A 16536-nucleotide genomic window follows, 5' to 3' on the forward strand; every position below is an offset into this window, starting at 1 on the left:
AGATTTGTGTAGAGATGCTACAGATATAATCTTATGGGCAGACAATTGTACAGCACAAAATAAGAATAAGTAATTTGTTTTACATGCTTTTGTTATATATTAATAACGAATGTTGTCCATTATACTCTGTAACAATAAAATACTTATTAAAGGGACATACATACAATTAGGCATGGGAAAATAGAACAGTCGACAAAAAATTTTAGACAATTGAAGATATGGATGATTTTGTACAAGTCGTAAAAAAGTCCTCTAAACGTTTAGTGCCAAAACAAATGACTTTTTCAGATTTTTTTAATCTTCAATATTTGTGTCCGAAATACTTAAAATATATATAATAAAAAAGAGCAAAAGCAATAACAGCGATACTACATTAATAAAGGAAATTGTCGAAATATCCTTTATGAAAGGAGAAAACAACTTCTATTATAAAACTGACTTTTGCTGTTCTGACTGGAAGAAAAAAATTTGAGGAATTTGGCTTTATATGTGAAACCCTCGCGCAAAAGATTTTGGGAAGATATTTCTTCAACAGAAGCGGAAGATTTATTGGAAGAAGGGCTTTAATGATATTATATGTTTAATCTTAACGTTTAAGATTTATTTTTCCCGTTTTATTTCAAACTTTGTGATATTTTACTAAAGAATAAAATACTATCTGATATATTATCAATTATATGCATGAGCATCAGAATGTGCCATTATTTTAGAATTTTCTATTTAAATATTTAGGGTTTTATTTTTACGTTTCTTTAACATGTTCCTACATTTTATTTTACTTCTAAGCAAACGCAAAAGTTAGAATTTTTGTTTTTTTTTTTTAAATGTATTTTTCAAACGTGTTTTTGTTGGTATATTTTCTATTTAAATTTTTGTTTAATATGCATTTTCCAAGTATGTTTTTATTTTGTTAGAATTTTTTTTTTTATTTTTATTTTAAGGGTTTTACTTTTATGTTCCTTTAATCTTTCCTACATTTTATATTACTTAATAAAAACCTTTTATATTACCTTTAATTTTATTTATAACCCCAGAAGTGCGATATAAATGTATAAAATATACACTGTTTTGACACATTTTACGAATTTTCTACGCATGATAAACCATGGCAAAATGATACTGAAAAACCAAGCCAATACATAATTTTGCCATTTTTTGAAATTAGGTATTTAAAGATAATTACCAAGGCAAAAGAATGTAAGCGACATAACTGCGTTAAATTGATATTTATAGAGCTTTATTTTAGTATAGTCTAAAAGGTATGGTAAAAAAACATAGGTTCGCAAATTTTTATAAAGATACGTCAACTAATAACCGCAGGGCACAAAAAATAAGGAAAACCTTAACTTTTCAAAACTTGCTTTTTGCGAGTACATTCTTTTGCCTTGGCACGGCAGAGATATTCAATACAAGATAAAAAATTAGGTTTTCGTTCCTATCCTACTGACTGCACATATAATTAATTGTGCTCGCATTTAGTTTAATATACACATTTCTTTACTTTATGACAAATCAAATTTTAATTTAAGCGTATATTCATTTTGGCCTAGTTTTGAGATATATAAAAGTTTGATATTAATTGGATTTCAGAAATAACTATAAAACATGTCCACAATGCTGCAAGTTAATAATTGTTATGAAAAACTTGGTACCGTCATCAATCAAAATACCTCGAGTTCATGTAAGAGCATTTCAGATAGAAGAATCACCTGAAGTTTTCAGATAAGAACTATTTACAGGCGACTTCTGAAGAAGACTAAATATCAGTGAGATAAAGTGGTGACTATTAGAGAAATTCAGAATCTTAATATAATATCGAGGTTCAAAGTTCAAATAGCTCTTGGAATTGACATTAGGACTTAAAGAACATCATGTTGAAAATATGAAAACGTAAGAACATACGAGATATATGGAACTATTTCAGTTCTCCCTGTGAAATTACTCTTGACACATAAACGATCAAGATCTTGCATACTTTACTTTGTTAAAAGCCTTGGAGAAATCTGTGTAAATAGAGTGTACCACACAACTTTTTTTTCCAAATGTCTTAACATGTATTTATTTTATAAGATAAAAATTGGGTTTCTCTCCTATCCTACCGACTGCGCGTATGTATTTAATTTAAGACATACATTTATTTATATTATTATAAACTTGACTTTATTTTATACCTACGTTTATTTTCAACTAGTTTTGAGATATAGGTTATACTCATAAAATGTCCATCCTATTAATTCAATAAAATAAAATACCGCACATCATGTGCACAATAAAAATTTAAGGTTTAAAGGGCCATTTACCCAACGACCTCCTAAAAAAACAGACTTTTTTCGGCGATCTTTTACATACATGTAATGTGTTTTAGCCATACAATCAACTTCCGTTAAATATTAAATATTAAGATTCGCAAATATTTAAAAATAAGTTAAACATTTATCTTTGAACTATCACAGATCTAACCATGTACCATGGTGTTGTGATCAGTCATAAATTAATCGTTCCTCAATCGGTATAGAGAGTAATAAAGTTATAGGTTTGGTTGTAGTAAAGGTGTCTTTTTTTTAAAACTATTTTGTATAAAACTGTAATTATCTCTATATTTTCACATTCTTTTTTTTATAGGAGCTAAACTTTGATGTTTTTTAAATTGTTCTTGGCTCCTTTTTGCAAAATGTATTTATGCCAACATGATCACAACGCTGCAGATATATAGGATTAGTATATAATTTGATCTATCACCAACAAAGTCAAAATTATCAATAAGATAAGATCTGGGGTTGGAACCACTTCTAAAATCTCCTATTTAATCTAAATTTTTGAAATGAATATATGGTAAAAAATGGATGAGAAATGACTGAAAGTGGAATCCCTATGAATATTCATGGAAAACACCAGGTGTCCCTATGGTGTCCAAGAGGGAGAGATTCGTGATATCAATCCAATAAGATGTCTGCAATATAGATTCTACTGGAAAGTTCCTTTATTCAAATTATCATTATCATCAAGAGAGATGACTGTCATCGTTTAATAATATTACACTAAATAAAAGAGTATGATAATCATCAAGTGTGGCACAAAATTTAATATCTTGAGACTCGTTTAGAATGATTAAACCACCTTTTTATTACAGCGCCACCTCTAATGGTATTTAATATTCAACAAATTAATATACAAATAAGCACCGAGCCTTAATTTATTCAAATACTAAGGTCTACTACAAAATTATTATCGATTCATTCAAATTAAATACAAACCCACATTGACTGATAAAATCTCATTAAAATCATATTATTATCAAATTACGCCAGTACTAGTAACGAATTAAGCCAGAACGCATGTAGTTGAAATTTCAATGAACGTAATGAAGCCAAACATGTACGAAATGATCACCTGGGGCAAGGTTTCACAAGGTCACTGACCACTCTTCAAGATTTTCGTTTTAAATGCGACTTGAAAGACCACTTTCTGTTTAAGGCTCTTGCTCGTAAAATACATATACCAGGTGTTCATGTGTAGATAGCGCGTAGGTAGTATGATGTTCTAGAAATAAGATCACTTCAACAAACCAAAAGCAATAACTTAGCCGAAGAAGGAATTAAGTGGACACTTATAGAGTGTTAAGATGTATCGTTCGTTTTTGAAGCAGTTTTTAGATGAGGAACCTATTGAGGTGCCCCGGTATATGGCTTAACGGCTTGTTTATTATCTTTTGGATTTTAATGCTGCCATATTTTCGTCCTGACTTTTTCGAAGGCGGATTTTGGCGGCTACCGGAATTGCGCTGGTTCACTTTTTCGGGCCACGAAGCAAATCACTTTGCATATTTAAATATAGCCCGTTTCCATTGGGCCTTTAGATCCGATCGGATGCAATTCTTATCTACTTGGGATTGAGTTTTTTGATCGCGTTGAACGTTCAATAAATTAATAAGGAAGAGACTTTTTTAGAAGGATTATATAAAATTCCAATCTTGTTTCAGGAGTAAAACATTTCGATGCAATAACTCATCATTATCGGTTGACTACGATCAGACTTAACCCCAACGGAGTTGAAAGGATAATGAAGTTGAGTTGCTGCTAAATAGGAAAAATGAGAGGAGAAAAAGGTCGAGTTACAAAATAAACAAATATTAACAGAAACAAAAATGAATTCTTGAAAGGATTATAAGTATATAGTAATTTTTGAAATAAGTGTGTAAAATGATTCTTTTTAAATAAATTGTAATTTTATTCATTTTTTTTAACAAAAAAGGAAATTTTTACAGTTCTGTGACACACATATATTTTTTCCTAAAATACCAAATTATATTACGCTCTAGTGTGTCAATGTCAAAATCATCAACAATGAGCGAATTTAAACCCAGGACCTTTTGCATGTAAGTCAGGTACCGCAGCAACTACGTCAGGGATACTGGCAGTTAATTTATTAGAGCAGGATTAACTGGAGTAAATCACTTTATAATTTGCCTATTTAAATATAGCCCGTTCCCATTGGGCTTGTAGATCCGATCTAGATTTTTTGACCGCATTGAACGTTCCATAAATTGATAAAATTATGTTTCAAAAAACAGGAAATTTGGAATCGATATTTACATTGAGTTACTGCCAAAAAAAGGAAAAATGAGAGAAGAGAGAGTATAAAATAAATAAAAGGACTAAAAAAGAAAACTGGAAAAAAGCATATATGTAGACTCTAAAAATTATTCAGTGAAATGATACACATACAAAATAATAAAACTGTATATAACATTGAGTGGATTAAAACTCGGGACCTGTTACATGTAAATCAGATATCATGTTTGGTAAAACCGCTTTTCTGTATAATTCTTTTGTCTGCAATGACATTAAAGTTAATTAGAATAGTAAGTGACTTACCAAATCCAATGAAGAAACCCTGAATTGAAAACCAATCAATTTAATTAGATTGTTTGCATCCGATCGACATTTTACGATGCAAATAAGAGAATATTTTACTCAGAATTCTTAAATTTTATTACGTATTTTTGAGAATGCCTATTTATCTCACTGACTTTATGACAGGATTTTATGAATATTTGAAAAATGTTAAACTTCAAATACGGGTTTAAAATTACGCGTAATACGTATAGGTCTTGAAATGGAAGAAAATTTTAATTTTCCGAGTTTTGAGATTATTGATCCTTCATACCAGTGAAAAAATTCTACTTAAGTTTCAATTAACTTAGGAAAACTATTTCCTTGAAGTAATTTTCTAAAGAGAAATAGTAAAAGAGCTTTTCGGGCAATCGTTTGAAAAATATATATTGTCCAGGAATTCAGAATCTAAACAACATTTTTACTATTGTTTTGACAATAGAAAATATGTTGGAAAATAATAAAAATAATAAATAGGAAGAGGAAAATAATAGGAAAAAGGCAATTTCCAAATCAAATATTCGGCATCAGTTTCAAAATTTCTCTGAAGCACTGATCCTTCGGAGAATATATCATCCAAGTTCTGCCAATATTTTAAATTTTGAATATTCAAATGAAATCCTTATATTAGATTAAGATAATAAAATGCCATTAATTCGTCAATTTAAAGTTTAAAATAGAATAAAATCTTATACTCTAAAAGATCAAAACCGGCATACAAGAAGGCATAAAAAATAAAATGACATACAAACATCATTATTGTCATTCCACCCATGAGAAATTTTTTTTAAATATGGGAACGATGGCGACTTGTAACAATATCATTATCATTTACATTGATATTTAATTTAGAGGCAACATTTTTAATAATATTAAGGATATTTTCTCCCGTCTTTTCAGGAACTCTTACAATTTCCATATTATTTTAGAAAGGCCAACTTCCATCTCCTTTATGACTCGATCTTTGAAGCTGACTGGTCTACTGTATATTTATCCTCTAGCGTTAATGATGCATGTGCATCCCTATATGATATATTGAATGGCATATTTGCCGCACACATTCCTCTTAAGCAGCAACGTAAAAGAGATTTCCAAATTATTATTCTTGAGAATTGATTAAGACCATTTATAGGAAGGAAAAGGCTTTCAAGGACTTTAAAATGTACAATTCTCCATTCTTTCAAAATAAATTCCATTCTCTTAGACGCCTTATCAAACTACAAATACGCAATGAATGTAAGTTGTACATATCAAACACCGAAAGGAATATTTCTTTGGACCCATCTAGCTTTTGGAATTTTATTGGTTCTAAGAAGGCTGGTACCAGGATTCCTGGTATGATAGGCCTACCCGATGACGTGGTAATTAAAGACCCACAAGACATAGTTGATGCTTTTGCACTGTTCTTTGGTGAGGCATCTATACAATCAAATTTCATTAACCATTCGTCGACGTCTGTTAATGTGCCCCACTTTGACATTTCCAACGTTGATGCTTCCCAGATTATTTTGGCTAGTAAAAAACTCAAAAATAAGTTAACAACTGGTGTGGACGGTGTACCTAGCTTCTTGGTTAAAGATCGCGTTGGTGTCCTGGCTGATCCGCTGACCTACATTTTCAACTTAATACTGTCAACAGAACAAATTCCTGAAATTTGGAAGACTGCTAAAATAATACCTATTTTAAAAGCTGGGGACTGTGATCAAATCGTGAAGTACAGGCCAATCTCATTACTCTGTAACTTCTCAAAAATTTTCGAAATTATCCTGAATCGGTCGCTATTTAGTCACGCAAAAGAACTCATCTCTTTAGACCAGCATGGATTTTTTAGCGGGCGATCTTGTGTTACTAACTTATCGTATCTGTCTAGCCACATCTGTGAATCACTTGATGTTAATACTTAAGTCGATGTTATTTATACCGACTTCCAAAAAGCCTTTAATCGGATAGATCACTATATTTTGCTGCATAAATTAACTCAGTATGGTTTTTCAGGGAGATTATTTAATTTATTTCATTCCTACTTGATTGGTAGATCTCAATATGTTGAATATAAGGCCTTTAAATAGAAACTTATTTAAGGTAACGTCGGGTGTGCCACAGGGCTCGAACCTGGGTCCGCTCCTGTTTAGTTTTTTTATAAATGACTTGATTGAGTCACTCACTTGTCATAGGCTGGCTTTTGCCGATGATTTGAAGCTATATTTAAATGTATATGGTTTGGAGGATTGTGTTTTTCTTCAGAACTGTCTAAATACATTGGAGGTATGGTACGCTGTTAATAGGTTAGGCTTGAATGCGGCTAAATGTAGTGTGGTCAGTTACTCTAGATCAAAAACACCCTTAAATTTTAATTACTTTATTAATAATACTATTTTCAGTAGATTAGAGCAAATTACTAATCTTGGTATCACCTTTGACTCTGAATTTACATTCGTTCCACACTTCAACGACATAGTCAAGTCAGCTCTGAGAAGGCTTGGGTTCATAATTAGAAGTTCTCAGAGTTTTACTTTGGAATCTGCAATAAGACTGCTTTTCTGTTGCTTTTTGAGATCAAAACTGGAGTTTGGCTGCATTATATGGAACCCGCTCTATCAAAATCATGTTGGTCTCCTTGAATCTGTTCAGCGTATATTTGCTAAGTTTTTGGCCTCCAGGCAGGATGGCATATATCCGGTAAGAGGGTTTGATCATCGCCAACTATTGGAACGCTTCAATCTACATCCATTACATCTCAGAAGAATTATCTTCTCTGTAAAATTCCTGCATGGGTTACTGAATGGATTCATTGATAGTCCTGTACTTCTTTCTGGTGTACGTTTCAGGGTGCCTAGGCTTAATGCTAGACATCCCCTAACATTCTTTCTGCCAAGGCCTCATTCTAACATCCTGTTGAAATCGCCACTATATACAATATGCGCTATATTTAATCGGATCTGTCACATGTGCGATATAAATTTCTCTCCGGTTTATGTGATTGTCGATATCTTGGTGGATCATTACTCTTGGGATTAAGACCCATGTGTTTAAGTTATAGTTAGTAGGTATATTGCAGTTAATTTAATTTAATTTTGTTGAATATGTGATTATCTTGTTAAACTTTTATAATTGGGTTTTTATATCATATTAATAGTTATTTGTTCTAATTGTTTGTATAACTTTTGAGATTGTGACTTTACCTTACTTTACTTTTTTCTTTTCTTTTCATTCTTTTAGGTTTATTTGTTTGTGTTTTTTTAACTATATTTTTCATTGTTTTGCAACTATTTCCTGTTATTGGGCAAGTTGCCTGTTGGAAATAAAGGCTTATTATTATTCAGGTCTTGTTGCATGTCTACAACTATCTTTACTGACACTTTATTGAAGTTTTTCATTTAAGCATTGTTCGTCAATTTTATCTTTCAATCAAAATCACCAGTCGATTTTGGTCATCAAAGTATTAACATTGGATAAAAGCTGATGAAGTAGATTGGCAGTCATAAACACTAGTATCAACAGATCTGTGTGTGTCTTATCAAAGGACTCATTAACCAAAAAAGATAGTAGTTATACAATATTTTGAATAATTTCAAAAAGGCATGCTGACAAATCTATAATTACCAAAGTTTATTTTATTTTCATTCTTATGTATAAGAATCACTTTACTATTTCTTAAAAGCAACGGAATCGAAAGACATTTTATTTATGATATCTAGTTTCTGTAATTCATCTAGAGAAATCAAGTATAGAGACTTTTCATAGCGACCAATGGCTTTATCTGGAATAGCTGCTGGCCTTGCTAAATATCACCTATATTTAGTGAGTTAATTGCTGAAACTTTTTTAAGCAATTTTTTGCATTCTTGTTGGGCTTTTTTATACAAATGTATCTTTGTATGTCATTCTAAGTGTAGATTTTAATAAATAATAAACAAGTAATTCAGTGTAGATTTTTAACCTCTTGTGACAACCTGGCTACTTCCTCATTAACCTACTATTTTTTATTAGACTAATTACTTTTTTTTTTAAAAGTTTAATTGAAACAAAACAGGAAAATACTTAAAAATAAAGCAAACATGTTATTCGTATTATATTTCTTATTAACACCATCCTATCTTTATTAGGAAAAAAATCTTTGCACGAACCACACTTATTGAAATCTTGCTTTGATTTATTAACCTCCATAGATCCTTTGATGATATGATATTTCTTTAGATATAAGAATGGATATAAGAATGGATACAAGATGGACAGAACTGAATTTTTGGCTATAAAAGTTGAATGTCCGCCTAGTCTGTCGGATGTAAACCTACTAGATTTACCTATGAGCAGTTATGAATGTGATGTATATCAAATGCAGGAATTTTAAATATTGTTTAAGATATTCCAGATCACTAATTAAAATGAAGATAACTTAGGTGTAGATTTTGTAAATAAATGAACTTAAAAAAATTAAATAGGTATAATTTTGTCTTCCTACCTTTTTTTTATCAATATTTCCCAAGCTGTTTTGGTTACAAGATTTAACCGTAAATTTAAACACACTCTTATTAATTATATTTTTATGGTTAATAAATCTTTTATTCCCTATTCAAACTCGAAGCAAGCCAAAAATTGAAAATTAGTCATTAAGATATTTTAACAGTAATGCTAATCAATCTTTCTAAGGTAAAATATATTAAAAAATAAATCTCAATTGGAAGAAGAACGTATTTTTCACCTTATAAAAACACCCATAAGCCAAATACAATTTTTGACTTTCTCTGTATACAAAACATTGTCTCAAATAGCTAACTTTTGTATGTGTGACCAAAACGATCCTTACATAACAAATATAATAAAAGTATATCTAATAATAATCTTTCATATTATTCTCTCTAACTATGAACACACCTGCCAAAATCACAAAACAAACATTTCACACTACGATGATCATTAATATTTAAATGTCTTTGTCACTCTTTAAATTTCAAGCGCCTCCGTGTTTAGACAAGAAGTCACTGACCCCGCTATTCATTACCAGAATTCCACACAAATATTTCAGGTGGGTTTTCCAATGTGTAGTGTTTAATTAACATTTTTCGTTGTTTATATTTAAAAACCGTAGGATTATTTAAGTAGATTTTAAAAAATATATTAATAATAGCTTTTGTTTGGGTTAATGAGTAACAAACATAAGACGTTCCTGTGATATCACTTCGATGTGTTATATTAGCAAAGTCTATTTATTTCAGTTGAAATATATAACTTTGATAATATAATAGGTCTGATGGTTTATCTGTATATAGGTTTGTTATTGTTTAAAATCTATTTATTCTATATTTGAATGTTTTTTGTTCGTAAAAGATTTATTTCTTAGTATTTTAAATATTGAGTTTTAATTTAAAATACCTTATTTCTGACGATTGAATGAATAGAAAATTAATTTGGAAACTCGTTTTTTTCAAACAAAAAAATTATAATATTTAAAAAACTAAAGTCTTTTAGAAATTGATTAAATAGCAGACAAAACCAGAAATATATAAATTTTAATTAGGATAACTAAATAGATAAAAACTTTAAAAAAGTAACTAACGCGACATATTCTATAAATCCTTTATGTATCCCCTAACAAGATATGTATTACTATCGATTTTAGGTTAAAACATCTTCAGAACAAAAACAAAGATAGCTCTTGTAACGTTTTTCCTAATCACCAAACCGAACATCTGTTACAGCAGAAATCGTATTTGTTTTCCGACGAGGCCGTAAAAATAAACAAAGGAAATTAGCTAAGTTAGAAAGACGGACTATTTTTAGCACGGGCGTAAATGTTTGCCAATAGTATTAACGTACATACTTCCATACGTTCTGGCACAGAGTTTGTAATTTAAAAAAAAAAAATAAGCGACTGGTGATTAAGGCATTCTTTGAATAATGTTCCGTTTGGGCCAGGTTTATTTAAGCTAGTAATTTTAGGTTAGGACAGTGGCATTAAATCAGCATTTATATGACAAAGGTTTTTCAGAATATTGCGTGAAACTAAATTCTACATAAAATTATCTGATTTGATAGCTTTGTACTGGAAATGATAATAGCTTCCTATTCTGTGTTAAGATATTATAATCTTTAAAAAATATCTTAACAGATGCCTTTTGAAACTTTTATACTAATAAGGTCATGTTTTATATTCCTTATGCAATTTCTTTCTTAAATATTCTAATTATTATATTTGTTTATTTCGATATTAGGTTTCCTTCATGTGTAAAAAAATCCATAAAAGGAGGGCAATTATCGAAAAATTACAGCGGTAATTGCACTAGAAACAGTACACTAAGAACTACACCGTATTTATGGAATTAAATCTCTTTTAGTTCGCCTTATTACAAAATTTGAATTATTTATGAAATATGTGAAAAAATATGCATAATGTAATTGGATGTGATGCGAACTTTCATAAAATTATAGGTTTACTGGCTTATTTCAAATATGCTGTAAATTCCTGCACTTTTCAAATGTTATTTTGGTATCAGTGTTTTGTTGAAGTGAGCAATAGCAGCAGTAGTATATAAGTGATATTCATAGTATTGATAACAATGGTTTATGCCCTGCAAGAAAGAATTGAGTTGGTGGGCGTGTATTAAGTTGGTAATTCGTTATTAACAAAATAAACTTGCTAGAGTTGCAGCATATGCTTTTCAAGGTAATCATCTGGATAAAAGGGTAAATCATCCTTATTTATTAGATTTGATGAGAAAGTTTTAAGAAACAGGGTCAGTACAAAACAGAAAAAATGAAGTTTAGCATCCAGTGAGAAATGGTAGAAATTGCAGTATTGAGTCATGTTGAGATGGAACCGTCTCTAAAAGTACCGTTCACAAAATTTTAAAATTACACAAATATTATGCCTACAAAAATTAAACTAGTACATGAGCTAAATGAAGATGATTTTGATCGTTGTGTACAATTTTTTGAGTACTTTAGTGATAAGTTAAATCGCGAAAGAAATTTGCTGTACAGGGTGTCCCCAATTCGAGGGTGACCTTTGGAATCTCGGAAACCGTAAGAGTTACAGGGTCGGTTAAATGGACGAAAAGTTGCGCAATTTGAAGCTTAGTAAAATGACGCTTAAAAAATTTTAAAATTCCAGATACTTCCAGAAAAAAATCGAAAATTGTCAAAATCGTTTTTACCTTCTACCGACTTTATTTAAAGAGACATCGGAAAATTAAAAACATTTTTTCATTGCCACTGTTTATGTCCTACAACATGATGCAAAAAAAAATTAATCCGACGTTTCATTTTTTTTTCGATCATCATCAACTTTATTTTTTCTTATGGGCGCCATATTTTTTAAGCATCATTTCACTAAGCTCCAAATTGCGCAACTTTGCCTTCATTTAACCGACCCTGTAACTCTTACGATTTCTGAGATTCCAATGGTCACCCTCGAATTTGGGACAATATCTGTACTATATCTGTTCAATATCTATCTGACGAAAGCTCGTTTTATTTACATAGTGAAGTTAATAGACTCAACTGCCGATACTGAAGTGACATAAGTCCTCATTTGTTTTGAGAAACATATACGCAGCGATCTCAAAAACTTAATGTAAAACTTATCCTGGGAGATCATATTGCTGGACCCTTTTTTATGAATATAAATCTGAATGCTGAAAATTACTTGGAACTTCTGTACGACGCCATCAATCCCAGAATTACTGAGTTTCTTAAACAGGATGATAACCTTCTAGAAAATGAACTAATGTTTCAACAATATCAGGCACTACCACATTAGCTGCTGCCGTTCATCATTTTATGAACGACGTATTTCCTGGATGATGGATTAGCCAGAGGCGTACGGTAGAATAGTCTGCTAGATCTCCCGATCTTACACATTTACATTTTTTATCGGGTGATCTAAAAACCAAAGTCATTGCCACAAAGCCTGATCAAATATGACGTTAGAGAAACGCAATTTCTGTTAATAAATCTTCCAATCACTATTAAATTTGACGTGTTTGGCTGTTTTTGGCCAAACAATCTATTTTTCAAGTTTTTCAGGGTGGACTATTTTGCCTGAAACCCTGTATATCAATTTTCTTGCTGGAAGACCAAAAAATCCAACGGGAAACATTGAATGTCAAAGTTCCATGTTTCTCACCCTCGCCTCAAGAAGCAAATTACATGAGATTTTGAACATTATTTTATTTTTCTCCCTAGGTTAGAAATCTACAATCAATCATTTTTAATTTGTTTCCCAATGTTTAGTCACATACTATGAATTTCTCTACATATTTTGTCATTATGTGACCCACTGTTTCGACTGGATGAGCCGCGTGTGTTCAAACGTATAAACTCATCCATTCAAATTACCGCCGTCTAAAAAAAGAATTCTGGCAATTACTGAAAGGCTTCAAACGAAAACATGTGAATAAAAAAATGTTGAAAAAGTATTATTGATCTCGAGCCAATACGCGACAGTCATATGTGTAGTAAATATTAGCAAATCATTACCATTATTAGCCAAAAAACACTTACTTGTGCTCTCCTCTGATCATACGTCAAAGTAACCATCACATGTCCCTCCTTCCCCTCCTCGATCTTCACCACTGTACTCTCCGCCAATTTCAATGAAGGACATTTTTCAGCGCTCTGTATAAAGTCCTCCGTCCTCATCTCCTCGATCTTCTTAAATTCTCCATTCGCCAGTTGAATAAGCTGCCCTTTTTGAAAGTTTGCCGGGACCGTATTGTTATTCAGATGCCTCTTCGGTGACCTTGGAGGCGAAATAGTAGCCGCCGTAAGCCGCCCTCTTCCCTCCGGAGGTTTTTGAAGGTCTAATGGTGCGGACCGGTTAATCGCGTCCTCCGGCCTTACCAGCAGACGATGTTTCAACGATCCCTCTTTGCCCGAGGGCACTTTAAAACTGGGACTTTGAGGAAGAGGTGAGTTGGGCACGTGAGGCGACGACACCACCGGAGAACTCCGCCTTAAGATCGTTTGTGGAGGCTTGACTACGGTGGAAGGAGGACTGTAAGTAGTGGGAGGTGACAAAAAGGTTCCGGTACTGCTGGCAGTGGGCGTAGCAGGTGAAAAAATTTCTTGTGGGCTCAAAGGTGTGGGCGGAAAGGTCGGAGTTCTTAAAATATAAGAAGGCTGACATAGCGTCGGATAACCGAACGGTGCGTATTGAGTACTGTGAAAGAGATAGCGCGAGTACGGAGATAACGGGTCCTCTTTGATCTCCTCTTTTGGCTGGGTGAGATTTACGGGTATAGCGGAAGGAGGCGGTGAGGGATATTTTGAGATCGGTCTCGATGGCACTATCCTGGTTCCATTAGGGTAGGAGCTAACTGGTACTCCATTGAAAGTTCTGAAAGAATAGAATTCATTTATAAATATGAAATACTATTAGGAGTGGTTTTTGAATAGTTTGTCTACTTGCCAGTCTAATTCAATTTACTTATGACTGCAGTATTTGTGTGACAGTTTTAGAAAAAATTGAACCACTGGCAAATTTTTTATATCTTTTTCTTTAATATGATATCCCATATCATCGTAATTAAATAATTTTAAAAAGTTTTTCTATGAAAGGCTTTTTTTGATGATCCAGCACCTGTCAAAATTAATGTTTTTTAGCCTGGTTCATCCTGATGTACAGAGTGTTTCAAATTCAAGGGTGACTCGGGATCTCGGAGACCGACTAATGACTTAAGATTGATGAAACGACGTATCGCTTTTCAGAATCCATTATCAACTTTTTTTTTTACGGAAACCATATCAATTTACACTAGATTTAAATAGTATTTTTTATTTACTGTCTGTGTAATATAGCCTCTGTCTAAAGGACTCACTCCTAAGTACAAAATTAAGATACATAATAAATTTGTTGGATTTTTTTAGTTAGATCCAAGTAAACTTACAATAGTTTCAGAAGCGGCTTCTAGATTTAGTCATATCATCTGCACTTGAAAATTGTACCGTTGAAAGATGAAATGATTTTAAAGAAGACCCTTTCGATCCCTCCTTACTTTTAAAAATTAAAAATATTGCTGCTAAAAATCATAACAATTTTAAGTTTGAGAATGTTTTTTACAAATTCAAAAGAACCGATCTGCGAATACTATACGAGAATTTCTATACCATAAATTGGGATTTCATATTTAATTTATGACAAAGTAATAAGAATATTCTTGATAATATTGTTCCCAAAACTGCTCGAAGAAAACGCACCTGTCCTCCTTGGTTTACGCTGCAAATTATCACTGGAAGCTCTATGAGCAAGATACTATTGAGCAAGATCTAAACAGCTTTTAAGAATTTCGTGCTCAAGTAAAAAAAATAAGATTAAAATTTCTTACACAAATTATTGTACTCATTTAGAAAATATTTTAATTACTAACCCTAATAACTTTTGGAAATTAATAAAAAGTCCATAAAACAATAACATAAAAATGTTTACCGAAGAAGAAGTCTTGCGTGCTATAAAAACAATCAAATCTAAAGCCATAGTGGGTATTGATAAAATTCCTGCATTTATTGTTTCTGATTGTGTACACGTACTTGCCAAGTCCCTAACAGTCCTCTTTAATTTCTCTCTAAAATTAGAAACATTTCCAGATTTATGGAAAGCTTCCAAAATTATTCCTATACTCAAAAAGAATAAAAAATAAAATTGAAAACTACTGCCCAATAATTTTTCCAAGGCCAGGTCCACTATTACGAATTTATCTACTATCATTGAATTTATTTCCGACGCAATTAACTTAAGTTCATAGTTACACGTCATATACACCGATTTTTCTAAAACTTTTGATAAACTTGACCATAGTATTCACCACAGTTAATTTTTACCCTCAAAATATGTTTAATTTATGGCATGGAAAGCTCTAATGGAAATAGTTTCAATATACCAAGTTGACTTGGCAATGAGAGTGATGTTTAGCGTTAGTTTAAAAAGTAAAGCAAAAAACAAACAATTCCTTCTTAATTAAATAAGGCAGATAATATAGTAAAAGGACAAAGGCTCAGGCTCATAGGCTCAGTAAAAAAAAGCAACCATTTTATTTATAGCCCTTGGAACTAGAAAGTCAAATCGATAGGCTTGATATATATTTAAGAAACTAGGCAAACCCTTATATTATTCATACTAAAAGCTACGCCTGAGCATAACTTTAATGTAACTGGTTTTCCAAATGCCAAATTATCAACTGACTATGAAATATAAGCTGAATTTAAATGTCTCTTTCAGAATGGGGCAAACCAATGCTAGAAAGTCAAAGAAATCATTATTGTTTACAAATATTTTTACTACAAAATCAAATTGCCAAATTTCAACTATGTATATTAGAACCTCGACAATCATTTACAAAAAAATGTAAGCCTAATCTCCAATTTAAATGGTTATATTTTTTCATAAACCAAAGTGTATTGTCAGCCTGATCATAGGCGGGTCTTGGTCTTGCGAATCCCTAATTTAGTGTATAATGTAAATATTTAAATACAGTTAAAACTTAAAGAAGAATACAGCAAATTAAAACACCTTAAAACTTTTACTTACTTAAATCATAATCAGATATTATAATAAAACATCAAACTTTGTTGGTGGCATCTCACATTCCTAAACTAATCTATTAATACGGTGCATAAAAAACACTATTAATAAGTTAGTTGACAAGCAC

The 16536-nt window shown here is 31.5% G+C and overlaps 1 protein-coding gene across 4 annotated transcripts in view; it reads right to left on the minus strand.

Annotated features, from left to right (window-relative positions):
- The window catches only part of LOC126740010 (uncharacterized), a 160514-nt gene that overhangs the window by 17041 nt on the left and 126937 nt on the right, over window positions 1–16536 (minus strand). For all 4 annotated transcript variants that reach the window (XM_050445865.1, XM_050445864.1, XM_050445862.1 and 1 more), the window contains one exon: window positions 13394–14228. In XM_050445865.1, coding sequence (XP_050301822.1) covers window positions 13394–14228 — 835 coding nt within the window. The remainder of the gene's footprint in view (window positions 1–13393; window positions 14229–16536) is intronic.

Source organism: Anthonomus grandis, chromosome 8 (assembly GCF_022605725.1).
Source record: "Anthonomus grandis grandis chromosome 8, icAntGran1.3, whole genome shotgun sequence".
Classification (NCBI taxonomy): Eukaryota; Metazoa; Arthropoda; class Insecta; order Coleoptera; family Curculionidae; genus Anthonomus; species Anthonomus grandis.